Here is a 27,500-nt window from a genome sequence, read left to right on the forward strand (position 1 = left end):
TCACTCAGAAGTTGTTGTTGTTCTTCTTCTTCAAAATGAAGAGAGATATCTGAAAACTCTTCCTCTCTTCCATCAGTCAGAAGTTGCTGTTCTTATCTTCTTCAAAATGAAGAGAGATATCTGAAAACCCTTCCTCTCTTCCATCAATCAGAAGTTTTTGTTGTTCTTCTTCTTCAGAGCAAAGAGATATCTGAAAACTCTTCCTCTCTTGCAGGCAATCCACAGTTGCTGTTCTTCTTCTTCTTCAAAGTGAAGAGAGATATCTGAAAACTCTTCCTCTCTTGCAGGCAATCACAGACACGGGGCTCCGGAAGACTGATCCGAGATTATCCGAGCTGAGGAAGAACCTGATGGAGGTGCACACGAGCATGGAATACACAGACGAGTCGTCTGTGAACGCCATGCTGCTGGAAAGAGGAAACTTTAAGAGGTACGTGGAAAAGGAAACGGGGGTCTGGAAAGGGACGTTTCAACTTTAAGACAGTTATATTGTGAACTCTTTTGAAATAAGATTCTTTAATGGGTAGGGGAAAATGGAGGTGAAAATGGGGCTCTGGAAAGGGACGTTTCAAACTTTATGGAGAAAGGGAAATGGGGCTCTGGAAAGGGACGTTTCAAACTTTATAGGGAAAAGAAAACGAAGCTCTGGTAAGGGACGTTTAAAACTTTGAGGAAAGGGAAATGGGATTCTGGAAAGGGATGTTTCAAACTTTCCAGGGAAAAGAAAACGGGGCTCTGGAAAGGGACGTTTCAAACTTTATGAGGAAAGGGAAATGGGGTTCTGGAAAGGGATGTTTCAAACTTTCCAGGGAAAAGAAAACGGGGCTCTGGAAAGGGACGTTTCAAACTTTATGAGGAAAGGGAAATGGGGTTCTGGAAAGGGACGTTTCAAACTTTTCAGGGAAAAGAAAACGGGGCTCTGGAAAGGGACGTTTCAAACTTTATGGGGAAAGGGAAATGGGGCTCTGGAAAGGGGTCTTTCAAACTTTAAGGGTAAAAGAAAACGGGGCTCTGGAAAGAAACGTTTCAAACTTTAATGGGAAAAGAAAGCGGGGTTCTGGAAAGGGACATTTCAAACTTTACGGGAAAAAGAAAACGCGGTTCTGGAAAGGAACTGTTCAAAGTTTATGGGGAAAAGAAAACGAGGCTCTGGAAAGGCAAGTTTCAAACTTTAAAGGAAAAAAAAAAAAAAACGGGGCTCTGGAAAGGGACGTTTCAAACGTTAAGGGGAAAAGAAAACGGGCTCTGGAAAGAGACGTTTCAAACTTTACGGGGAAAAGAAAACGGGGCTCTGGAAAGGAACGTTTCAAACTTTAAGGGGAAAAGAAAACGGGGCTCTGGAAAGGAACGTTTCAAACTTTAAGGGGAAAAGAAAACGGGGCTCTGGAAAGGGATATTTTAACTTTAAGACAGCTATGTTATGAACTCACTTCAAAAAAGATTATTTAATGGGAATAAAGGGAGGTTTTTAAAGGAAATTGTACGAGCAATCAAAGAGAGGTTGAGGACTGTCTATACGAGGAAGTTCAGGTCTAGCAAGGCAGTTCTGACCATTAAGACAGGTTTAAGAATGTTTTTCCCAAGGGAACTTAAATATGTGAGGGAATTTAGATCATTCAGATAGCTGGGGGATGACCAAAATAAGAAACATTGCAAGTACAAGTATAATATTTTAAGCAATAATAAAACACTGAGTAATTAATGTAAGCCAAACTTTAGACAGATCCAGATGTACAGGGGAGCCTGGAAATGTACTGGGGAAAAGTGGTGTGTTAAGAATACATTCTCTGAATAAAGCTATGCCACGGTAAGGGATAAATAACTATTGGAAAGAGGAAAGAATAGATAATAAGCTAATTCCCCAGTCTTTTAAATAATAGCTTGTGAATCTATACACTTCCCTGCCTTTGCAGAAAGTGCAGTCTCAGTAGGCAATCCCGCCTTCAGTAAACCTGTAATTCTTTTTTGGAAAAAGTATCTATATGAACATATCAAAATTCACAGCTTCTATGACCGTCTTGCATGATCCAAAAAGATGTGAGAATCATTATCCAAAAGATGTAAGAATCATTATCCAAAAAGATATTCTCCAAAAAGATGTGAGAATCATTATCCAGAAAGATGTAAGAATCACTATCCAAAAAGATATTATCCAAAAAGATATTATCCAAAAAGATGTAAGAATCAGTATCCAAAAAGATGTTATCCAAAAAGATGTGAGAATCATTATCCAAAAAGATGTAAGAATCATTATCCAAAAAGATGTAAGAATCATTATATCCAAAAAGATATTATCCAAAAAGATGTAAGAATCAATATCCAAAAAAGATGTAAGAATCATTACCCAAAAAGATATTATCCAAAAAGATAAAAGAATCATTATCCAAAAAGATGAAAGATTCATTATCCAAAAAGATGAAAGATTCATTATCCAAAAAGATGAAAGATTCATTATCCAAAAAGATGTAAGAATCATTATCCAAAAAGATATTATCCAAAAAGATATTATCCAAAAAGATGTGAGAATCATTATCCAAAAAATTGTAAGAATCATTATCCAAAAAATGTAAGAATCCTTATCCAAAAAGACAGGAGAATCATTATAAAAAAAAAAAACTTGCCCGTTCAGTCAAATACCCAAAGCATTCCACTTTCAACAGGAGGTCAGCTTTAGCCCATTCAGAGACACTGGTGTGGTGTCACACGGGTGGGCGAAATATGTCCCCCGTTCACGCTTGTAATTTTTTTAAATACACGCCTAAAGGTGATGGGGTGTCGGGACTTCCCCCTTCCCCACACACCCCACTCCCCCTTACCCCCCCATCATTATGTGCGGACAAGTTCGACAAGTGGTTTTAAGAGTTAAGAAAATGATATTTGCCTGCAAGGCTTTTCAGAAGGTTTATTGTGATAAGATTTTGGATGGATGTATGTATATATATAATGTATATTAAAACTCACTATACGTTTTTAGAAGACTGTTAGGTAGTATTTGTTATCATAGAGTAGGAAATAGACGTCCTGTTTAGAAAACCAGCATGCACGAAAGAGAGATGGTCACTGATAAATCAATGGGTAGTTTTTGTAGCTTTTCCTTCAGAGAACAACTCGATTCTGCACTAGGAGTCAGTATCTATAGATGATGGCAATCCCTTTTCATTCCTTTTACTGTACCTCCGTTCATATTCTCTTACGTCTTTCTTAGGCCCCTAGCTGTAACCTCCTTCATTCCTTTGACTGTACCTCCGTTCATATTCTCTTTCTTCCATCTTACTTTCCTCAACCCTCCCCTAACAGTTGATTCATAGAGCTAAAACTTCAAAAAGTTTTCCTCCTGTTACACCTTTCAGACCTTCAATTTCCCTTCCGGCGCTGAATGACCTCATAGGTCCAGCCACTTGGCCTTTGGCCTGAATCCTATAAATTCCGTTCTGTTCAAAACTTCGACTAGATGCCGGAAGAGGTTCCTCCCGTGTGGCGCCCTTCTGCAGTAGATGCCCGAAGGCTAGGTCTTTCGGATATGCGCTGTTCTCAGTGTTCTTGAAGAACCTTGCCTGGAGGCGGTGACGGTGCACTGTAGTGAACTGTGATTCTTGGATTAGTAATTAATCTTGCATGTGTGGATTAGATCGTGTGTTTTAGTTAGTCACAGTACCTTGCATATGTTGCATATTTAGTATAATGTATATGTATATATATTACGTATATTATGTATATATATAGGTTTATATGTATGCAGTTGTAATAGCCACAATGCCCTCTTAACGTCTCGAATTCAGGAAGATAAGAGGGCATTGTGGCTATTACAATTACATATGTATCTGGTAAAGAGTGACCAGTAGATTATATATATATATATATATATATATATATATATATATATATATATATATATATATATATATATATACATACATACATACATATATATTTGGTTCCATACTTAAATAGATTGCTTTTCAGTTTCAACAAGATACTCTGTTTTGTTTTTCCTAACTAACGGCACAGGAAATGTTATAGATCTCAATATCTTACAGTTATATACCCGAAGTTATATTCCTTTTGGGTGAGTCGATGATTGCCGTTTCATTTTAGGCGGTCTGGGCCATCCCAGGTAAATATCACTTAAGGCGTTCAGCCTCTCGCCATAAAAAAATGATAAGTTGTAAGCCTTCAAAGTTTTGGAAAGTCAACCTGCTCCAATTTCTTTATTTTTCGAGATACAAAGTTGAATTTTGTATGAGATGTAGTGTTTGCGATCAGGAATAGAATAGTATGCATTAAAAAATTGTAGTTCAACCCCACCCGCCTTTTTTTTTTTGGAAAAACCGGGGGATTATTTTAAAGCTGATCAGGCGAAAGACGCCATTTTCAAAAGTTCGGGCGAGAAGCCCTCCTAATACTGAACGTCTGACTTGCTGTTTATGCTAAAGGAAATATACAAGTCAGTACTTTATATATATAAGTCTTTATAGGCAGAGCGTTTGCTAATTCAGTAATGGATATATATATATATATATATATATATATATATATATATATATAATGTATATATATAATATATATATAAAATAGATAATATATATATTATATATTTATATATATATATGTATATATATTTTAATATATACAGTATATATATATATATTTTTTTAAGAAATGGAGTTATAAAAAAATAATTATTTTATAAAGGTATCAGATAATTTTTCTTCAGTCATTATGAGGTATACCATTTTTTCTCTATTTTGCAAGTATTAATGTGATATTTTGGGTAATGTAAAGCAGTTTATGAATATATATATATATATATATATATATATATATATATATTTATGTATATATATATATATACATATATATACATGTATATATACATTATATACACACACACACACACACACACATATATATATATATATATATATATATATATATATATATATATATATATATATATATATATATACATATACATACAGTATATATATATATTTGACCAAGAGAATTTTGTATTGAATGTGGATAGAAATCACTTCTGATGTCAAATTGAGATTTTTCCAGATTTTGAAAAATCTAAAAAAAAATTTACTCTTGAATATTTTTCGTATTTTGTTTTTTAAATCTAAAAAAATTAATAATGATTATTTTTCTTTTGTTTTTTAAATCTAAAAAAAATTTACTCATGAATATTTTTCTTGTTTTATTGTACAAGAATTATAAAAATTTGTTTGAAATTAAAATTAAAAATCTAAAAAAAAAAATTTACTCATGAAAATTTTTTAATTTTACTTGAACTGGAATCAAAACTGTAAAAAATTACTCATGAGTATTTTTTTTTTTATTTTTTTTGGTACCAGAATTTAAAAAAGTAAAAAATTTCACTCATGAATATTTTTTTACTTTATTTGCACCAGAAATTAAAAATCTAAAAAAGATTTACTCATGAACATTTTTAAATGTTGTTTGAACCAGAAATTAAAAATCTAAAAATAGAATTTACTCATGAATATTTTTCGTTTTATTTGTACCAGAATTTTAAAAAATTAAAACAATTTTATTCTAACATTTTTAAAAATTTTATTTTACCAGAAATTATCTAAAAAAAATTTACTCATGAATATTTTTTTTTATTTTATTTGTATCAGAATTTAAGAAAATAAAAAAATTTTACTCATGAACATTTTAAAATTTTATTTGAACTAGAAATTAATCTAAAAAAATTTTTTTACTCATGAATATTTTTGAACTTTATTTGAACCAGAAATTAAAAATACATAAAATTTTTTATTACATTTTATTTTATTCTTTGTAAGGCACTCGTACAAGATTTTTTTTCCAGAAATTAGAAAAAAGATAAAAAATTCATTTTATTCATGATTTTAAATACTTTCTGTAAATCAAAAGAAGTAGCCAGTTGTCGCTGTTCAGTCAATGTCAGTATGAGATCTTTGTAGGAGATTTAAAAAAAATAAGGGAAATGGCAATTTGTCGTTGTTCAGTCATTGTCAGTATGAGATTTTAGTGGGAGATATGAAACAAACAAAAAATACCAATTTGTCGCTGTTCAGTAAATTCCAGTAGGAGATTTTTGTAGATTTAAAAGAAATAAGAGAAATAGCAATTTGTCGCTGTTCAGTCAGTGTCAGTATGAAAATTTTGTAGGAGAAAAGAAAAAAAGGGCAATTTGTTGCTGTTCAGTCAGTGTCAGTATTGAGAATTATGTAAGAGATTTAAAAAAAAAAAAGACAAAATAGCAATTTGTCGCTCTTCAGTCAATGTCAGTATGAGATTTTTGTGGGAGATTTAAAAAAATAAGAGAAATAGCCATTTGTTGCCATTCAGTCAATGTCAGTATGAGATTTTTGTAGGAGATTTAAAAAAAAAAATGGCAATTTGTCGCTGTTCAGTCAATGTCAGTATGAGATTTTTGTAGGAAATTTAAAAAAAATGGCAATTTGTCGCTGTTCAGTCAATGTCAGTATGAGATTTTTGTAGGAAATTTTTAATAAATGGCAATTTGTCGCTGTTCAGTCAATGTCAGTATGAGATTTTTGTACATAAAAAAATAAGAATAGCAATTTGTCGCTGTTCAGTCAATGTCAGTATGAGATTTTTGTAGGAGACAAAAAAAAGTAGCCATTTGTCGCTGTTCAGTCAATGTCAGTATGAGATTTTTGTAGGAGATTTTAAAAAAAATAAGAGAAATAGTAATTTGTCGCCATTCAGTCAATGTCAGTATGAGATTTTTGTAGGAGATTTAAAAAAAAAATAAGAGAAATAGTAATTTGTCGCCATTCAGTCAATGACATTATGAGATTTTTGTAGACATACAAATAAAAAAAATCGTCATTTTATCAGTATGAGATTTTTGTTGGAAATAAAAAAAAAAATGAGAAAAGAAATACTTGCTACATGTCGCCATTCAGCCAACCAATATCAATAATGTCACGGACAGGCACCAGAGATCAAGGTCACAGAGCCCATCGGTCAACGGGTCGCCTTCCCATCGCGCGCCCATCACCTCGCCCACCTCCAGATGGCTCAACAGAACGCAGTTCAAGAAGTACGCCCCGCTGTCGGAAAACTGTTCCACTTGCTCTTGAGAACCCGTCTTGAACCAGTCTTGTTGCTGCTTCTATTGTTGACTGATCACACATATATATATTTGAATCTATATATATATATATATCTCCAGCCATTGCTTGCAAGCTGTAAAATTATGACTATTTTTTTTTTTTACTCTCCAATTCCCTGTGCATGATTTATTTTGAACGAGGAGCCACAACACACAAAATCCCCATTTGAAGACGAGAGAGAGAGAGAGAGTCCGACTATCGGAGGAATTGGCCCGTAGGCTGTAAAATCTGTACCGCCCTGAAATGGAAAACTGCAGTGTCTGCAGAATTTTCGAAACTGAGATGCGCCACCAATTGGACTCGCGAAACACAAAATACACAAGTTACTGCAGTTTCAGAACGATTCTTCAGTGCTTCCCACGAGTTTTTAGGGGGTGGTCCCATTTGCACTACCTGCAAAATGAGTAGTAAGGCAAGGGGAAACTGCAGTGCCTACCATTTTTCTCAGTTTTGTATTTTTGCAGACACTGCAGGCTTCCATTTTAGGGCAGTGTAGTGCTCTGTAGAAAAACGAAAACCAGTTTTAGAAAACTCGCGCAGGCTGTACATTTAGAAGACATTTGTATGCGTAGAGCCAGGCTGAGCCAGATTTAGATCAGTCGTTTAGAAAGTCTGAGATTAAAATTCCATTAGAAGACTAAAAGGCTAGTTCGATTCGTCGCGGCGAGAGTTAATGAAGGGAATGTCTTGGTTTGAATTTTTCGGATCTTTCCTAGATGGTGACCCCCAAGGGTTTTCGGGGGTCGATATCTAGGACTAATATTTCTTTTGGGGGTCATTATCTTTATGATATTTACAGTCTTTTGTTTAAGATTTTACTGTCATCCCCAACACGCCGCAAAGGTGGATACATACCCGGTTAAAATTTTTACCCTTGGGGGGCCACTGTCTAGGAAAAAAACGTCTTTTTCATACAATATTGAATTTTCCTTTTCATCCAATAATATGTGTTTTGATATAGCAAAGTTTAATTTTTGAAAAAGGGACAGTCGCAAAACGATCTAGATAAGACTTCTTAAATGGTGATTACACTAATCTCATTTTTTTCAAGGTTTATCGATCCCTGAACATGTTCACTGAACACTTTTGAGTGCTCAACTGATCCTGAAAATAGTATCGAATAAGGGATGGATTTAGTTTTTCAATGACTTGTATTCAAAGATATAGACACTCGGCAGTGTACCCCTACAATTCGAGAAGGATTTCGTGAGATATGTAAAATAAGCAAATGAAATATGGCGTTTCTCTGAGTAGATTCACACTAATGTAATTTCTTCAAAGAGCCTTCAAAAACTTGATATTCTTAGGACCCCCCAAAATGGCAGACAAACCAGAATATTCCCGTCATTGACTCGGCCAGAAATTTAGTGATTTGAAAGACCTAACATTCGGCTAACCCACGAAAGTAAATGATACCAGTAAACTGTAGCACATTATAGTTAGAAGTCTGAATTTTAGAACATTATCAAGAGATGAAAAATCCAAACGATGGCAAAGGTGTTCTCGCATGAGCCATTGCTTTTTTTTTCTGGCGTCTTTGAAGCCTCGTGCAGCAAGCAAGCTTTGCTTGTGCAACATTCGTCCCCCTGATTGTTTTGCGCCTGTGGAGAGAAACGCAGGTGATCTCGATGAAGCGAGACAGGGACAGAGACGCCAGGAGAAAACGCTCGCTCGCCAGATAACCTTCGCTCAGAATAGAAATACCTCTCTGTGTGTGTCGTATCGTAATGTACACTCTTTTTAAAACTACTATACTACCTGCACATTTTATAGTACAACCTCGTCCAGGTGCTTGCTTGACCACGCAACACTTTTAGAGCGATTGTTTTGCCTTTTTTTGAAATTTATTTTTTCGCCACTGTATTGCTGATGTCTTGCCTGGAAGTCTTGATTTTATACTTACAGTGTGTTGTTTTTTTTTATATATTCTAACTATGAGTATTATTGTTTGATGGCATATTGCGTGCTTGTGCACTTTAAACTTTTCCTCTCCACCATTCATGAAAGTTCTGCGTTGTCTTGTACCACACATCAAGTAAGCATTCTTTTCTCAGTGTCTGTAGTTAAAAACTGGCCACTGGAAGCCCTCAATCACACACACACACGTACCGTGCTCATGCCAATACAGGTACACACTTATTACCCCACTTGTACGTGATGTAATGTATCTCAGGACATGCCAATATGGGTACCTACTCATTAACCTAAATGTACCACATATTTTGTTTTGTAACTCAGCATATACACACCCGTTTGTCACACCAGTCCAAGCGTGTTTTAACCCTTTCAGTGACAGATAAATCTGATGATCTGGAGATCCCAACAATGTTATATAAACAGCAACACTGGAAAACAGAGAGAAACTAATCTTAACCCCCCCAAAAAAAAAACGGTGCCTTGTCTCAAGTTGCATGGAATGAAACTGGTCAGTTCTTCACCTTTCCTGTGGTCACCTTCTGTTGCTAGAGAGAGAGAGAGAGAGAGAGAGAGAGAGAGAGAGAGAGAGAGAGAGAGAGATTCATGTATTCGATCTGTTTCATTCCCCTTTTTCTGTTTGTGGTAGATCTGTTTGATTCTTCTTCTTCTTCTTTTTTTTGTGTCTTAAGCTTTTCCCCTATCTAGGTTTTTTTTTTGTATATATCAAATTTCCACCGTACTCCATGAGATCAGTAATTTGTAATTGCCTTTTTCTCGTACTGGTACGATAATCATTACACCATACCATCTTAGGTGACGTTTCTAGGTCTTGTAATTAGATGGTCCATTACTCTGTCTGTGTAATGCTTGTGTTTTAAATGATCTGAGTACCTTAGGCATCATTTCCCTAACAGTACTGCAAATATCTGAGGAATAGACTACTGGATTTATGGATTGGGTTTCAATAGGTTTTTTAAATTCCCAACGTTCCCAGAATTTTGTCTTCCAAAGACCCAATAAGTCCCCAATTGAGTGACTAAGTCCCTAATTGAGTGTATAGGTCCCCAGTGTATAAGTCACCAATTGAGTGTAGCCGATAGGTCCCCAGTTGAATGAGTAAGTCCCCAGTTGAGTGTAAAAGTCCCCAAATGATTGAATAAGTCCCCAAATAAGAGAATAAGTCCCAAAAGACCTGCTAAGTCTCCAAATGAGTGACTAAGTCCCCAAATGAGTGAATAAGTCCCCAAATGCGTGAATAAGTCCCCAAATGCGTGAATAAGTCCCCAAATGAGTGAAAAAAGTCCCCAAATGAGTGAAAAAATCCCCAAATGAGTGAATAAGTCCCCAAATGAGTGAATAAGTCCCCAAATGAGTGAACAAGTCCCCATATGAGTGTAGGAGTGTCAGAATCAAATTCATTTCAGTATGTGAAGTTATATTTGTTTTTTCTTGGAATTTGAAAGTTACTATATATACATTGCTTTATTTTTCAGGTAGCCATCGACTGTGCCTGCAAGCAGCTGTGTGGAGATATGATAACTGTTTGATTTCTTTCAGCAACTGATCCCTAATATCACTTATTCCCAAGAACATGATGATGATGAAGAATGATGCTTTTCAGTTAGGTCTTATCATCCCAGGTGGAGAATGATAGTTATTTTTCTAACTTTTGTTTACATTCGGAAAATTGTGTCATTCTTATCTTTCTTCGTGTAGGTGAGAATGGTAACCAAAGAAGGATTTAGTTTAGTTAAATAGTGTAGAAAAAAAAGAGGAATCTTGTTGGTCTCTCAGGTTATATATATATATATATATATATATATATATATATATATATATATATATATATATATATATATATATATAGAGAGAGAGAGAGAGAGAGAGAGAGAGAGAGAGAGAGAGAGAGAGGGCCTTAATCATATCTGTGACGTCACGAGATCTTTTAAAACCCGAATCAGGTTCTACAAAGGTATAGTGACGTAGACAGCCTAAGAAAAAAGTCATTAATAATTTGTAGTCATTGTGGATAGTGTAGTGTAGTGTCCTGGTATTTATTTGTAGTTACCTAGGGCTGAACATGTTGGCTTGCACCATATGCCTGTGTGATCCCTTTGCCGGATGTACCTTATATATTTCTTAAAGAATATGAATATACACACACACATATATATATATATATATATATATATATATATACATATATATATATATATATATATATATATATATATATATATATATATATATATATATATATATATATATATATATATATATATATATATATATACATTTATATTTATACTTTCACCAACCAGTTGTCCACATTCATCTGTTATAAGGACTGAAAGACGGTCAGCTGAGGTATATGTTTTGTGTATGTATGTGTTTATATGTGTATGTGTGTGTGTGTATGTATTCATACCCATCCCAATTTCGTAAAAAAAAATATTGTCAAATCACACAAAATCCCAATTTCACGATTCCTGACCCACCAGTGGCTCTTTCTTTTGATGACTGACCAGATTAACCAAGTTTCTTCTGTTTGCACCAACGCCAGAGTCATCCAAGACAACATCGTCCTGATCTCGAGGGCTCTCAGGCACCAGTTCGTCATCCCAGACTGGCACGACTTCACGGCTTACATCGAGGAGTTCTACTGGTCCGTCAAAACTCTGACAGACGGGAAGGTCAGTCCTGGATATTTCTATGTTTTCCGTTGCTTAAAATACTGTCGTATCCCTCTATTATTATTATTATTATTATTATCATTATTTTTATGTCTTAGTCATCATGTTCGACTGAGGTTCCGGGTTGCGTCCTGCCTCCTCAGAGGTCCATCACTTTCTGACTGAGATGTTTTTAGTTGCTTGCTCTTCTGCATGAGTCCTGGGGCCACTTCGGCATCTAGTTTCTCCAGGTTCCTTCTCAGGGGTCTTGGGATCGTGCCTAGTGTTCCTATGATTGTGGATACAATTTCCACTGGCATATCCCATATCCTTCTTATTTCGATTTTCAGGTCTTGATACTTAGCGATTTTTTCTCCTTCTTTCTCATCTACTCTGGTGTCCCATGGTACTGCGACATCAGTGAGTGATACTTTCTTCTTGGTTTTTTTTCAATCAGCGTCAAGTCTGGTCTGTTGGCACGTGTCACCCTATCTGTTCTGATACCGTAGTCCCAGAGGATCTTTATTATTATTATTATTATTATTATTATTATTATTATTATTATTATTATTATTATTATTATTATTATTATTATTTGTCTCGTCAGACCTTCTTTGACAACATCCATCCGCCTTTCTCTCTCTCTCTCTCTCTCTCTCTCTCTCTCTCTCTCTCTCTCTCTCTCTCTCTCTCTCCCACCAGGCACCTCCATCTAGATCACTCTCCTCCCTACATATGCCTCACCCCTTCTCACCACATGGCCATACCACTACAGTCTCCTTTCGTGGACCTTCTTTGATAGTTCTACGACTTTAGTGATTCCTTTTCATTTCTTAAAGCAGCTGACATTTGCAATCTACCAGCACGACCATTGTCTTCATTTCTTAAAGAAGCTAATATTTGCAATCTACCAGCACAATCATTGTCTTCATTTCTTTAAGAAGCTAACATTTGCAATCTACCAGCACGACGATTTTCTTTATTTCTTAAAAAAGGTAACATTTGCAATCTACCAGCACGACCATTGTCTTCATTTCTTTAAAGAAGGTAACATTTGCAATCTACCAGCACGACCGTTGTCTTCATTTCTTAAAGAAGCTAACATTTGCATCTACCAGCACGACCATTGTCTTCATTTCTTAAAGAAGGTAACATTTGCATCTACCAGCACGACCATTGTCTTCATTTCTTAAAGAAGGTAACATTTGCAATCTACCAGCACGACCGTTGTCCTCATTTCTTAAAGAAGGTAACATTTGCAATCTACCAGCATGACCGCTGCCCCCATTCCTTAAAGAAGCTGATGTTTACTGTACATCACGTATTGAAAGGCTTTTCATACTCGACATTGCAGTCAAAATTGCCAATGATCTGGTAACTTCTGCTCGAATGATCCTAAAACGCTTGCCCCTAAAATGGAAGACTGCATTATCTGCAAAAATACAAAACTGAGAAAAATGGTAGATACTCCCTCGCCTTATTACTGATTTTGCATGTATTGCAAATGGGACTTCCTAAATACTCGTGCAAAGCATTGAAGAATCATTCTGAAACTGCAGTCACTTGTGTATTAAGTGTTTCACGAGCCCAATAGGTGGCATATCTCAATTTCGAAAATTTGGCAGATACTGTAATTTTCATTTTACGGCAGTATATATAATATATACATATATATTTTTTCCTCTCTCCATCTTCGTCCGTTTGCTCATCTGATCTCTCTTTTTTTCTTAGCCGATTTTCATTTCATCATAAGCTCTGTTAATTTGCTTTAGAATAATATATGCACACAATTTTCAAGGGATTCAGATACCAACATAATGGTAAATTTATCAAGGCCATAGATTCAGCTTCAGGAGATTATTTTTTTCGTGTTACATCTTTTTTTCAAGCTTTAAGAAAAACTACTTTTTCAAAGCTTTTTAAAAAAACTATTTTCTGCAGCTTTGGGGAAAATGACTGTTTTGAAGCTTTGGAATAAAAACTAATTTTTAAGCTAGAAAAACTACTTTATTCAAGCTTAGGAAAACTACCTTTTTCAGGCTAAAAAACCTACTCTATTCAAGCTTTGGGAAAACGTACTTTTTTCAAGCTTTGGAAAACAACTTTTTCAAGCTTTGGGAAAAAAATTTGTTTTCAAGCTTTGGAAAAACTTTTTCAAGTTTTGGAAAAAATCAAATTTTTTCAAGCTTTGAAAAACGACTTTTTCAATCTTTGGAAAGAAAGGACCTTTTCAAGTTTTGGAAACAACTACTTTTTCAAGCTTTGGAAAGAAATTAATTTTTCAAGCTTTGGAAAAAACTACTTTTTCAAGCATGGGAAAGAAATTAATTTTTCAAGTTTTGGAAATTACTTTTTCAAGCTTGGGTAAGGAATTACTTTTTCAAGCTTTGGAAAAGAACGACTTTTTCAAGCTTTGGAAAAAACTACCTTTTTAATGCTTTGGAAAAAAACTACTTTTTGTTTTGAAGCTTTGGAGCCAAAACGTTTATTCGGTAAATCATTTCCAAACGGGGAACTCAAGACGAAACAAAACCTTATCTTCATTTGAAGACAATGAAGAAAATCCTCATAAACAGGAAATTCTTTATCCTCAGTTTCAGTGAACAAGTTGGCTTCACTGAGCACAGCACAGACTTAAAGAACAGTGCCTTTATTGAGATGACTTTGTCTGTCCGTCCGCACTTTTTCTGTCCGCCCTCAGATCTTAAAAACAACTGAGGCTAAAAGGCTGCAAATTGGTATGTTGATCATCCACCCTCCAATCATCAAGCATATCAAATTGCAGCCCTCTAGCCTCCTCAGTAGTTTTGATTTTATTTAAGGTTAAAGTTAGCCATAATCGTGCATCTGACAACGCTATAGGACAGGCCACCCACCGGACCTTGGCTGAAAAATTCTTATGCCACGGCTCGTACAGCAGCATTATACACTGTACAGAAAGCTTCGGCGCAGTTTTCCCTCGTTTACTCTTTTCTTTTCGTTATATTTTTAAAATATATATTCTCGCACAACCTCACTGTTGGTTTTTCTTGTTCTAGTACTTTTGAAGTTCATATTGTACACCTGTGACGTGTTTGTAATGGATGTCAGTTTTATTAAGTGGTTTGTATTTCACTGTTGAATACTTTTTCAGCACATTGGCAAAGTAATATTCCTTTTTGATCAAGAGACAAGTAGTATTCCTGTTTTGGATCCAGGGACAAGTAATATTCCCGTTTTAGATCAAGAGAAAAGTAATATTTTAGATTCAGAGACAAGTAATATTCCTGTTTTAGATCCAGAGACAAGTAATATTCCTGTTTTGGAGCAAGAGACAAGTAGTATTCCTGGTTTAGAGCAAGAGAAGTAATATTTTCGTAATATTCCAGGCATGTAATATTCCTGTTTTAGATCAAAAGAGAAGTAATATTCGTTTTAGATAAAGAAATATTCCTGTTTTAGAACAAGAGACAAGTAATATTCCTTTTTTAGAGTAAGAGACAAGTAATATTCCTGTTTTAGGTCAAGAGACAAGTAATATTCCCGTTTTAGATCCAGAAAAAAGCAATATTTCTGGTTTAGATCAAGAGACAAGTAATATTCCTGTTTTAGATCGAGAGACAGGTAATATTCCTGTTTTGGATCGAGAGACAAGTAATATTCCTGTTTTAGGCCAAGAGACAAGTAATATAAGTAGCATACCTGTTTTAGATCAAGAAACACATTGGATCTGACCTTGATACATTTCTCAAAGGTCAGATGATCCAGGACCCTAAAGTACCAGTATTGCAGGCTATTGATTGATTGTGTTCAGGAACCTGGCTTTACAATACGCTAGAACTTAGAGACTATTTACTCATGGGGTTCGAATAAGCTATTCTGTGCCTAGCTAAATTCAATGTCAGCATTAATGAGGAAATCGAAGGTGGCTGTGTATTGTCCAATGGCTTTTTTTTTTTTAAATTACGTAACTCCTTTATTTTAGGGGTTCAGAGAGATAATAACTCTCAACTGTAGTTTGTAATTGGTTACCTTTTTATCAAAACATGTTCTTGAACTTTGGAAGCATACCAGTCCTTAAGATACTTGCGTATATAACCACTAAAGCTGCATATTTAACTTCTTCATCAAAAACAGAAATAGCAAATTATTAATTATCATAGAAAAATATGAATTATAATGATTCTAACTTAGCTCCAACAGTGTACAACACCCAAAACACATGCTTTTGTTCAAGGCAGATTATCTGAAGATAAATTAAAAATGTCAATTTCCGAATTATTTTCTTCAACATTTGAGGGGTTTCACGTGTATCAGTGCCAGTACCTGCTTGATTCCACCACATGTAAATTTTGTTTTCATACAAAATTTCAATAATGACTGTGGTTTTTTGGGGTGTGTAGAAATATATATCAGTGCCAACCTTTTTTTTTAATTCCACCACATATAAATTTCTTTCATACAAAATTGCAATAATGACTGAGTCTTTTGGGGTGTGTAGAAATATATATCAGTGCCAGTCTCTTGTTAATTCCACCACGTGTAAATATTTTTTTATACAAAATTGCAATAATGACTGAATTTGTTTTTTTTGGGTGTAGAAATATATATATATATATATATATATATATATATATATATATATATATATATATATATATATATATATATATATATATATATATATATATATATATAATATATATATATATATATATATATCAGTGTCAGTCTTTAATTCCACACATGTAAATTTCTTTTCAAACAAAAATTGCAATAATGGCAGTGTTTTTTTTTTATTTTGGGGTGTGTAGAAATCTATATGAGTGCCAGTCTTTTTTTTTTAATTCCACCACATGTAAATTTCTTTTCATACAAGCAATAATGACAGTTTTTTGGGTGTAGAAATATATATCAGTGCCAATATTTTTTTTTAATTCCACACATGTAAATTTCTTTTCAAACAAAAATTGCAATAATGACTGTGGTTTTTTTTATTTTGGGTGTGCTGCGTAGATATCACAACAAGGCAAGGTAAGACATGTCGATGTAGGTTTTTTTGACACTGCTTTGCACAAAATCACTTTTTTTTTTGTGTTGTTTTTGATTTTGATTTTTGAAGCTCCAATATTTGGCCTTCATGCCACGTGACGTATGCTCCAAAATGGCGTATAACCACTCTCGCTGTTTTTTTTTTTAAGTTCTATTTGGCCACCTGACATCTTGATTTATACGCCAGAAAGGCGTATATACATAAATATATATGTGTTGGTATGTGCTACATAAAATTTCACTGATGTTGATGTTCACACATATGTTACAGGGAATATGTGGAATTGGGGATTTCACGAAATCCCTGGGGAATATGTGAAATGAACAACTCGCTCAGGAACGTTTGATCCCCGAGGGCTAGTACTAAACGCGGTGAAAAGTGATTCATCTACACTGTTTTGCCGTGTTTAGTACTAGCCCCCCGTGGGGATCAAATGTCCCTAAGTGCATTTGATCCCTGAGGGCAAGTACTAAATACGCAGAAACAGTGATTCATTTACGCTGTTTCGCCGTGTTTAGTACTAGCCCCCAGGGCGTCAGATGTGTTTGCCCGTGTTTATTACTAGCCCCAGGGGGATCAAATGCACTTGAGGACATTCGATCGCCCAGGGGCTAGTGCTAAACACGGCGAAATAGGGATTCATCTACATTTTCACCGTGTTTAGTACTAGCCCCTGGGTGTCAAACGTGTTTGGCCGTGTTTAGTTGTGGCCCCTGGGGTATCAAATGCACTTAGGGACATTCGATCGCCCAGGGGCTAGTGCTAAACACGGCGAAACAGTGTAGACGAATCACTGTTTGGCCTTGTTTAGTACTAGCCCTCGGGGATCAAACGCTCCTAAGCGAATTGGTCACTTCACAAATTCCCTAAGGATTTCTTGAAATCCCTAATTTCACATATTCCCTGTAACATCTATACGTCTACCGCCCTCCAAAACATTCTGTAATTCTGTACAATGATAGATGGGTGTTCCTTCTCCTCCTCCTGAGAAATACGCAGTGTTTTTAAGATATCATTATATCTCAGTTATGAAGCTGACAACAGTTAAACTTATTTTCGCTTTTTGTGGCATTTCACACCCGGCACAAATTCACACACGAGCATATTCCACCCTCTTCGCACAAGCTTGCAAGCTTCCTTCCTCAAAGATGTGTTAGAAAAACACCTTTTAAACCAGTTCATGTTTAAAATATATGTTTTCCTATGTATGACATTATATATGTCTTTCAAATGAAATTTAATCTCTTGATTTTAGGATGTCACAAACATTGTTCTTAACTTTCACAATTCGGATAGAAGATATTTGTGAATCTTCCTTTAGTCACAGCCCAAAAAGTCTGTCGGTTTCGTTATCGTCCCCTGGCAACCTACCAGTCATTATTGCAAACAAAATTTCTGAACGGTGTGGGCTGCCCGGACACTCGTTGGGAGCAGTTGAAAATCATTTCTCTGAAGACGAATCTGGTCTGAAATTTCTGAAATTCGAATTTGAATCTTGTCTCCTGATCTGCACATTCGCTTTGCATGTAGAGCTGCTTGTATATGGTTTGTCCTGCTCTGATTGTATAAGTAAGCTTGGCTGCGTTTCACCACTGGTCCCCTGGTATAGTGGTTAGTGTCGTGGCATGCCACTCAGATGAAGAACCACTGGCTCTGGCTCATGATCAGTTACTGCTGCAGTGGGAGGTTGAAACCAGCATTCTTTGGAAGCTTGAATTTCTAGTCTGTGGCCCCTTTGGTTGTCCACGCGAATAGGTTTCGTCTACAGAAATAATAATAATAATAATAATAATAATAATAATAATAATAATAATAATAATAATAATAATAATAATAATAAAACTGGTTCATAAGCAGCATCAATCTTGGCTATTCTGAGGACCATCCTTTATTCCAGAAGATTCTTGTGAATCTGCTCTCCACCATCCAATTTTCGAAACTCGTGGGTATATGTCGGATTTAAAGTCGCCATTTTCGTGGATTCATTAGCATCAGCTGCTCGTATTTTCTCATCAGTATGTCCGCTAGAGGCCAAGTTACGAATCTTCCGGCATATTCTTTCTGCATTTCCCATTACCTTCTGTTCAATACGAACGCCATATTCTCTGGAAGCTTGAATTTCAAGTCAGTGACTCCTGTAGTCTTGTTCCATATGAATAGGGGTTTATTTTCTTAATAATAATAATAATAATAATAATAATAATAATAATAATAATAATAATAATAATAATAATAATAATAATAATAATGATAAATAATAATGGAGAAACAAATCCACAGTTATGGTTGGGTACAAATATATTTGAGAATAAATCTCTACTGAGAGCTTTCCTGAATCTGGAAACTGGAATCTGGAATCTGGAAACTCCATCTGTGACTATAATCATTCTTAAGTCACCATGAGGTCAAAATAAGTCTGGTAACTCCAGTGATGACCGTAGTCATTGCAACGTCAGTCTGGGAACACGCCAATGACTATAGACATTGGAGACTATAGTCAGATCGTCTGAGAGCAGAAAAAAACTAATTACAATGAAAAAAATATATAATATGAATGATATACAATGATACTGTATTCATACTTCATCTTCTTACCCTACTTTTTCTTCATTGCATTGTTGGGTATGTACGAAAATATTGACCCATTCGTTGAATTATATATTAATATTCTCTATTTAATTTTTTCTCTATTCCCTTCTATTTACCTATTATTATCTTTGCTCGGTTTTGTAACTGTGCCAAATAAGAGAATCTTACTCCTTGTAAACTTGTATTCAAATGTTTTCAAGTGTCCTATAAAAGCAATATTTACAAGACTCTCTCTGTCACAGCTAAAGAATATTTGTGACTTCTTCGGTATCATCTACAGATTTCTGACCGGTATTATTTTGTGAACAAGATCTAAAGGGGCCAGGTATTAGACACGTAGATAGGCATAGTCCATCAAGCCGCGTATTGCAAGGTAGTGAATCTTGGTTAGATACCCTTTCCAAAAAGGAAAAATAAAACTTTTGATAAGTATAGTTCAGTGCAGGCAGCTTCTGAGTACATTTACATTTACCTATTTGTCTGTCCACATTGCAGAGTAACCGATTGATTTCAGTTGAATCTCATAGAGTGGTTGGCTTAGTTTATCAAGCCTTGTATTGCAATGTAGATATTTTTGGTTAGATGCTCTTTCCAAAAAGGAAAAATAAAACTTTTGATAAGTATAACTCAGTGCAGGGAGTTTCTGAGTACATTCACATCCACCGGTTTGTCTGTCCTCAAGATATACATAGCAGAGTAACTGACTGAGATATACAAAGCAGAGTAACTGACTGAGATATACAAAGCAGAGTAACTGACTGAGATATACAAAGCAGAGTAACTGACTGAGATACACAAAGCGGAGTAACTGACAGAGATATACAAAGCAGAGTAATTGACTGAGATATACAAAGCAGAGTAACTGACTGAGATACACAAAGCGGAGTAACTGACAGAGATATACAAAGCAGAGTAATTGACTGAGATATACAAAGCGGAGTAACTGACAGAGATATACAAAGCAGAGTAACTGACTGAGATACACAAAGCGGAGTAACTGACAGAGATATACAAAGCAGAGTAACTGACTGAGATACACAAAGCGGAGTAACTGACAGAGATATACAAAGCAGAGTAATTGACTGAGATATACAAAGCAGAGTAACTGACTGAGATACACAAAGCGGAGTAACTGACAGAGATATACAAAGCAGAGTAATTGACTGAGATATACAAAGCGGAGTAACTGACAGAGATATACAAAGCAGAGTAACTGACTGAGATACACAAAGCGGAGTAACTGACAGAGATATACAAAGCAGAGTAACTGACTGAGATATACACAGCAGAGTAACTGGCTTAGACATACAAAGCAGAGTAACTGACTGATCTCAGTGGAATCTCGTCGAGTGGTTGGCTATAGGCCTAGGAGTATTTTCCCAGATTTTGAGATCTCTCCCCCCCAAAACCCCCCAACGGTTTTCCAGTGTGTTGCTTGAGATCTTCGGCGCTGCCTGGGCGGTGCTTTCGAGTTCGGAAATGCTTTCAGAATCTTCCGCCATGCATTGTACCTTCTATTTTTGAGATGGCTTATGTTTTGATATGTTTTGCATCTGTGAAATTAATATTGAATGTTTTTTTAGTGATGGTTTTTATTTTTTGAGTGTTTGATAGATGCCAGTTATCAATTTAAATGGGTGTATTTCTCCAACGGGATCATTCCAAATTGGTTTGATGATGGTCTCAATAATTTTGCACTTTTGGAGATTTCAAAATCCTTTATTCAAAATCTGTTATTCTTTGTGTGAAAAGAATGATAGACATGGAGGTATACAAAGTAAATAAGGTACAGGAACATTTAAATATTACGTCATCTAGATAATGGAATGAGAGTAGACATGACAGTGAGGTTAGACATTACAGTGAGAGTAGATACTACAGTGAGAATAGACATTACAGTGAGAGTAGACATGGCAGTGAAAGCAGACATTACAGCGAGAGTAGACACTACAGTGAGAGTAGACATGACAGTGAGATTAGACATGACAGTGAGAATAGACATTACAGTGAGAGTAGACATGACAGTGAGATTAGACATGACAGTGAGAATAGACATTACAGTGAGAGTAGACACTACAGTGAGTGTAGACATGACAGTGAGATTAGACGTGACAGTGAGATTAGACATGACAGTGAGAATAGACATGACAGTGAAATTAGACATTATATTACATTGAGAGTAGACATTACAGTGAGAGTAGACACTACACTGAGAATATACATTACAGTTTGAGTAGACATGACACTGAGAACAGACACTACACAGAATAGACATTACAGTGCATTCCTTCAGTTTCTGAAAAATGTAAAAATCTTGCACAACTTGTAAGCATGCATACATATTAATTAGTATGCCAGGCATACATTCATACGCAAATATTTAGACATATTTTTCTAAAGGCTGTATGCATTCATACCCATATCTCTGGCCCCAGGATTCTGATATAATTACAGTCATAAGCAAATTCTTTCATTTTATCAGGAAAAGTATACATTCATACACGTGTCTGTCTCTCATTTTAAAAATATGTTTGTGTTTATATTTCTGTACTTCTATACTTGTAGATATACAGTCTGATATAATGACAGTTATGAGCAAATACTTGCCTTTTATCTGGACAAGTATATATTCATACACGTGTCTGTATCTCAATTTCTGTACTTCTCTACCGGTAGGCATACAGTCTTAAGCAAATTCTTGCCTTTCATCTGAAAGGTAAACGTTCATACACTTTTATAAACTATCTCCTTTTAAATCTGTGTTTATATTTATATTTATGTAATTGTTTACTATCAGGCATATGATCACATTCGCAAGTCTTGACTATATGACCTTCTTGCCGGCAGGTCGCGTCCTACATTCCTCAACTGACCAGGTTCAGCCCTGACCACTGTGGCGTAGCCGTCTGCTCAGTGGACGGGCAGAGGTATTCCATCGGGGACACCGACGTCAATTTCACCATGCAGTCTTGCAGGTGAGTTCACTGTGTTCTAAGACACTTATTTTAATCTTTTCTGGTGTACAGTAAACTTTACATAAATGTATTTGCGTCCCGTTATTAGCTTTCTATTATAGTGAGTTATTTTGATTGAATTCTGATTTTGCGAGCGTTTATCTAAACCAGATTTTCTGTTTTCTGTCCCTGACTTACTTTCTCATTGCCCCCGAAAACTACATTCCGTAGGCATTACTTAAGATCCTTTGCAGCCTTCCCTAGGCCCCTGGCTGCTGCAACCCCTTTCATTCCTTTGACTGAACCCCCGTTCATATTCTCTTTCTTCCGTCTGACTTTCTTGAACCCTCTCCTGACAATTGTTTCACAGTGGAACTTCGAGGTTTTCTTCCTGGTACACCTTTCAAACCTTCTTACTCTCAATTTCCATTTCAGCCTAAATTTTATATTCCATTCTTGCAAATATTACCTTTAAATTTGATGTTAACGATGCATATCAGAAAACAATTGACAGTGAAGCTTAGTTTGAGAATGGGCGTGATCCTTACACTTGTAGAGTTTAGTTGTCTCAGATGAAAAACATTGTCCCCGAAAAATGTCAGTGTCTCTTTGGATAACTAAAAAATTCTCTCTATTTTCAGCAAACCAATCACCTACGGCATTGCCCTGAACGAACTCGGTAACGAGATGGTTCATAAGTACGTCGGTACCGAGCCCAGCGGTAGAATGTTCAACGCCATCGTCCTGGACTACAATGGTCAGTATCGTATGAAACTTCATAGTCTTGTCTCTTGAATTAAATATAGAATTTAGGCCAAAGACCAAGCACTGGGACCTATGATGTCATTCAGCGCTGAAACGGAAATTGACAGTAGAAAGGTTTGAAAGGTGTAACAGGAGGAAAACCTCAAAGCACTTGCACTTTGAATCAATTGTAAGGAGAGGGTGGACAGTAAGATGGAAGAGAGAGAATATGGAAGGAGGTAGACTAAAAGGAACGAAAGGGGTTGCAGCTAGGGGCCGAAGGAAGGCACGCTGCAAAGAACCTTCAGTAATGCCTACAGTGCACCACATGAGGTGCACTGTCGGCACTATCCCACTACAGGGTAGTCTTGTCTCTTATCGCCTGAGGTGATTCTTGATTCCTCAAAATTTCGGATCACTTAAAGTATCTTAATTCATCTCATTTTGATGTGAAAAGGTTTGAATCTGGCAGAAATCATTAGCCATTAGAATTATCTGTATAAACGTCCATAGTCATGTCTCCTCTTGCCTGATATCATTTGATCCCTCCAAATTTGAAGATAAGTCAAAGTACCTTAATTCATCTAGTTTTTGAATTGAAAAGCTTTGAATCTGGCAAAAATCATGAGCCATTAGAATTATCTGTATATTTTATAGTCTTGTCACTTCGTCGCCTGAGATATTTCCCGATTCCTCAGAATTTCAGATCAGTTGAGTATCTTAATTAAATCTAGGTTGTGATCTTTGTCTTGTTATATAATAATTACAAATCTCAAGATCTCTCCAGTCAGCCAAGGTATTCCCTCACGCTATTTCAAATCTTTCTCCGTAGCTTTATTTTCCAGCACTGAAGTTTTAGATTATGCAGTAATATCTGGCATTTTTGCTTAATTCCCAGACATTGTAATCTTCTTTTCAGTAAGTTTAGGTAATTCCACAAAATTTAACATCTTAGGCTGAGGCTAATTTTGGTTTTCTGTAAAAGAAATCTATTGTGGTTGCTTTGTCTGTCCGTCCGCACTTTATTCTGTCCGCACTTTTTCTGTCCGCCCTCAGATCTTAAAATCTACTGAGGCTGGAGGGCTGCAAATTGGTATGTTGATCATCCACCCTCCAATCATGAAACGTACCAAATTGCAGCCCTCTAGCCTCAGTAGTTTTTATTTTATTTAAGGTTAACGTTAGCCACAATCGTGCTTCTGCCTTTTTCTTCCAGATAAACCACACAATCAAAGTAATTCACCTTTCTCTTCCTTCCAGATAAACCACACAATTCCAGCAATTCATCTTTCTTTTCCTTCCAGATAAACCACATAATTCCAGTAATTCATTTTTCTTTTCCTTCCCAATAAACCACACAATCCCAGTAATTCTGTCTCTTCCTTCCAGATAAACCACACAATCCCAGTGATTAATTTTTCTTTTTCCTTCCAGATAAACCACACAATCCCCTGGTCAACGCGGGATCCATTCTCGTCAATGGTTTACTTCAGTCGCTTGTTAAGCCCGAGATGTCGTCCTCGGAAAAGTTCGACTTCGTCCAGCAGTATTTCAAGGTGAGATCTCTCTCTCTCTCTCTCTCTCTCTCTCTCTCTCTCTCTCTCTCTCTCTCTCTCTCTCTCTCTCAGCAGTATTTCAAGGTGAGACTCTCTCTCTCTCTCTCTCTCTCTCTCTCTCTCTCTCTCTCTCTCATTTTATCTTTCCTTTTAATCTACCAACCACCTGTCGTTTCATCTCTCTCTCTCTCTCTCTCTCTCTCTCTCTCTCTCTCTCTCTCTCTCTCTCTCTCTCTCTCTCTCTCTCTCTCTACATACATATTTCCTCTCTCTCTCTCTCTCTCTCTCTCTCTCTCTCTCTCTCTCTCTCTCTCTCTCTCTCTCTCTCTCTCTCTCTCTCTCTCAGGAGTTTGTTCCAAATCAGTTGGTTTTCAGGCCTCTTTGTAACTTATTGCTGCATGCACTAAACCGACGAGGCTTGATGCAAGCATCAGCAAAGGCTTTGCATTTTTGACTGACAGGAGAAAGAACTTCTCACCTTTGAATATTCTCTTGAATACTGATCTTAACTCTCAGTCATTCCCTTGTGCTGGGAACTTTCACCTTTGAAAGTTATTACTGTTTTTGTATTCAGGTTTATTCCTGAAGATTTGTTTACTTTCTGACACGTTTTCATATTAGGGTTAATGTGTTTCATTACTAGTCTGGCAAAAATGGTTGTATATAAAGGTTTTGTGTTTGTTTTCTTGTCGTTTGTACACTGTCCTAATTATGGAAAAGTCCTATTGATCAGAAGCACATACTCACACATCTATATATATATACACAATATATATATATATATATATATATATATATATATATATATATATATAATATACATATATATATATATGTATATATATATATATATATATATATATATATATATATATATATATATATATATATATATATATATATATATATATATATATATATATATATATATATATATATATATATATATATATATATATATATATTTATACACATACATATACAGATGCATATACATACACCAAACCCAACTCTCTATACTTTCCAAAACTAACACGGCTCTTAACTGTAGCCTACCCAACCTTAACTCATTCAGAGCCTAAGAAGACATAGTTCTTAATTTCCAGCCTAACAAAGCACAACTCTTATTTCTTGTCTAACCAAACAGGTTTTTGTATTAACAGCCTAACCAAACACTGCGCATAACACAGCAAAACTTAGAAGACCTCTTTATTTCCAGCCTAACAAAGCATAACTCTCATTTCTTTAACCAAACGCAAACACAAATATTAAGCTTAACACTGCATAACTTAAAAGAACTCTTTTAACTTCCAGCCAGACAAAACACTGCGCTTGATTTCCAGCCTAACCAAAAAGTCTTCCTCTTCCCGCAGCGCCTGGCGGGAGGCGAGTACGTGGGCTTCAGCAACGGAACCTTCCTGTCGGAGAAGGAGAACGCTGACAGGAATTACTCCCTGGGCTATTACATGAGAGAGAACAAGTGCTTTCCCGAAAACTGTGATCTCATGGCTTCCTTAGATTTGTATTTCCAGGTAAGTGAAGCGTGTTTCAGTTGTGTTTCCGGGTGGGTGAAGCGTTTTTCATTTGTGTTTCCTGGCGAGTGAAGCGTGTTTCATTTGTGTTTCGATGGGAAGCTTTTCAAAATATGCTACGGTCGTCAGGTGTCAGTAGTGAAATGTGGGTGGGAATGACCGTAGAGTTTTGTCGACCGGTTTTCTCTGAATGTTCCTCGCTGCCGTAACGCAGTTGTATTAATCTTTTTTTAGAATTGACTTAATACAATATCGGTGTATTTTCTAATTGTTTTAGAACCAAGACAGTCAGTTAAGGAGTTGTTACAAAAATATCTAGAATATTAGTTTCAGTTCCATCGAAAGTTGTATATTTTCTGTTTTAGAACCAAATCAGTCAGTTCAGAAGTTATTATACAAAAATGTCTAGGATATTAGTTACAATTCCATCGAAAGCCGTATATTTTCTGTTTTAGAACTGAGTTCAGAAATTATACTACAAAAATATCTAGAATATTAGTTACAGTTCTATCGGAGTTGTATATTTCCTGTTTTAGTTCACAAATTATGCCACAAAAATATCTAGAATTAGTTACAGTTCTATCGAAAGTTGTATATTTTCTGTTTTAGAATTAAGTAAGTTCACAAATTATGCTACAAAGATATCTAGAATAGTAGTTACAATTCCATCGAAAGGTGTGTATTCTCTGATTTAGGATTAAGTACGTTCACAAATTATGTTACAAAAATATCCAGAATATTAGTTACAATTCTATTGAAAATTGTATATTTTCTGTTTTAGAACCGAACCAGTCAAGAAATTATGCAACAGAAATGCCTAAAATATTACTTTCAATAATATCGAAAGTTGTATAAATGCCGAATTAAAAAAAATTAATATGTGAACCTTACACCAATCAGATCGGAGTATAGAGATTCGCCCGAAAAATAATTTTTGCCGAAATATCTGATCTTCCCAGTGTGGTTTGCATCTATTAAAATATTTTTTTTCAGCGGAAAGGCAGATGGAGTATGCTGTGAAATTAACGAAAAGGGACTTAGTATTTTTAGAATTTATAAAATTTCTTAAAAGTTTTTCCCGAGAATTGTTAAGGGAATTAATAGTTAGGCAATACATGGTTTGAGAGGGCTAGATTGAAAATGAGTTGTGTACTAGATTCAGGGTTCGTATAAAAGATTGTGAGATTTATCAAGATATGTATATATGCATATATACATATTATATATGTATATATATAGTATATATGTATATATATGTATATGTATAAATAAATATAATATACATATATATTATATATGTATATATATTAAACATACATACATACATACATACATACATACATACATACATACATACATACATACATA

The 27,500-nt window shown here is 35.5% G+C and overlaps 1 protein-coding gene across 9 annotated transcripts in view; it reads left to right on the forward strand.

Moving 5' to 3' along the window:
• GLS (Glutaminase) overlaps nucleotides 1-27,500 on the forward strand; it is a 151,106-nt gene that overhangs the window by 54,697 nt on the left and 68,909 nt on the right. For 5 of the 9 annotated variants that reach the window (XM_067086001.1, XM_067085996.1, XM_067085998.1 and 2 more), the window contains 7 exons: nucleotides 288-430; nucleotides 6,956-7,063; nucleotides 11,617-11,746; nucleotides 22,194-22,321; nucleotides 22,942-23,057; nucleotides 24,479-24,600; nucleotides 25,974-26,132. In XM_067086001.1, the coding sequence (XP_066942102.1) occupies nucleotides 288-430; nucleotides 6,956-7,063; nucleotides 11,617-11,746; nucleotides 22,194-22,321; nucleotides 22,942-23,057; nucleotides 24,479-24,600; nucleotides 25,974-26,132 (906 nt within the window). The remainder of the gene's footprint in view (nucleotides 1-287; nucleotides 431-6,955; nucleotides 7,064-11,616; nucleotides 11,747-22,193; nucleotides 22,322-22,941; nucleotides 23,058-24,478; nucleotides 24,601-25,973; nucleotides 26,133-27,500) is intronic. The other 4 variants (XM_067086003.1, XM_067085997.1, XM_067085999.1 and 1 more) reach the window with 1 other exon arrangement.

Source organism: Macrobrachium rosenbergii, chromosome 42, assembly GCF_040412425.1.
Source record: "Macrobrachium rosenbergii isolate ZJJX-2024 chromosome 42, ASM4041242v1, whole genome shotgun sequence".
Classification (NCBI taxonomy): domain Eukaryota; kingdom Metazoa; phylum Arthropoda; class Malacostraca; order Decapoda; family Palaemonidae; genus Macrobrachium; species Macrobrachium rosenbergii.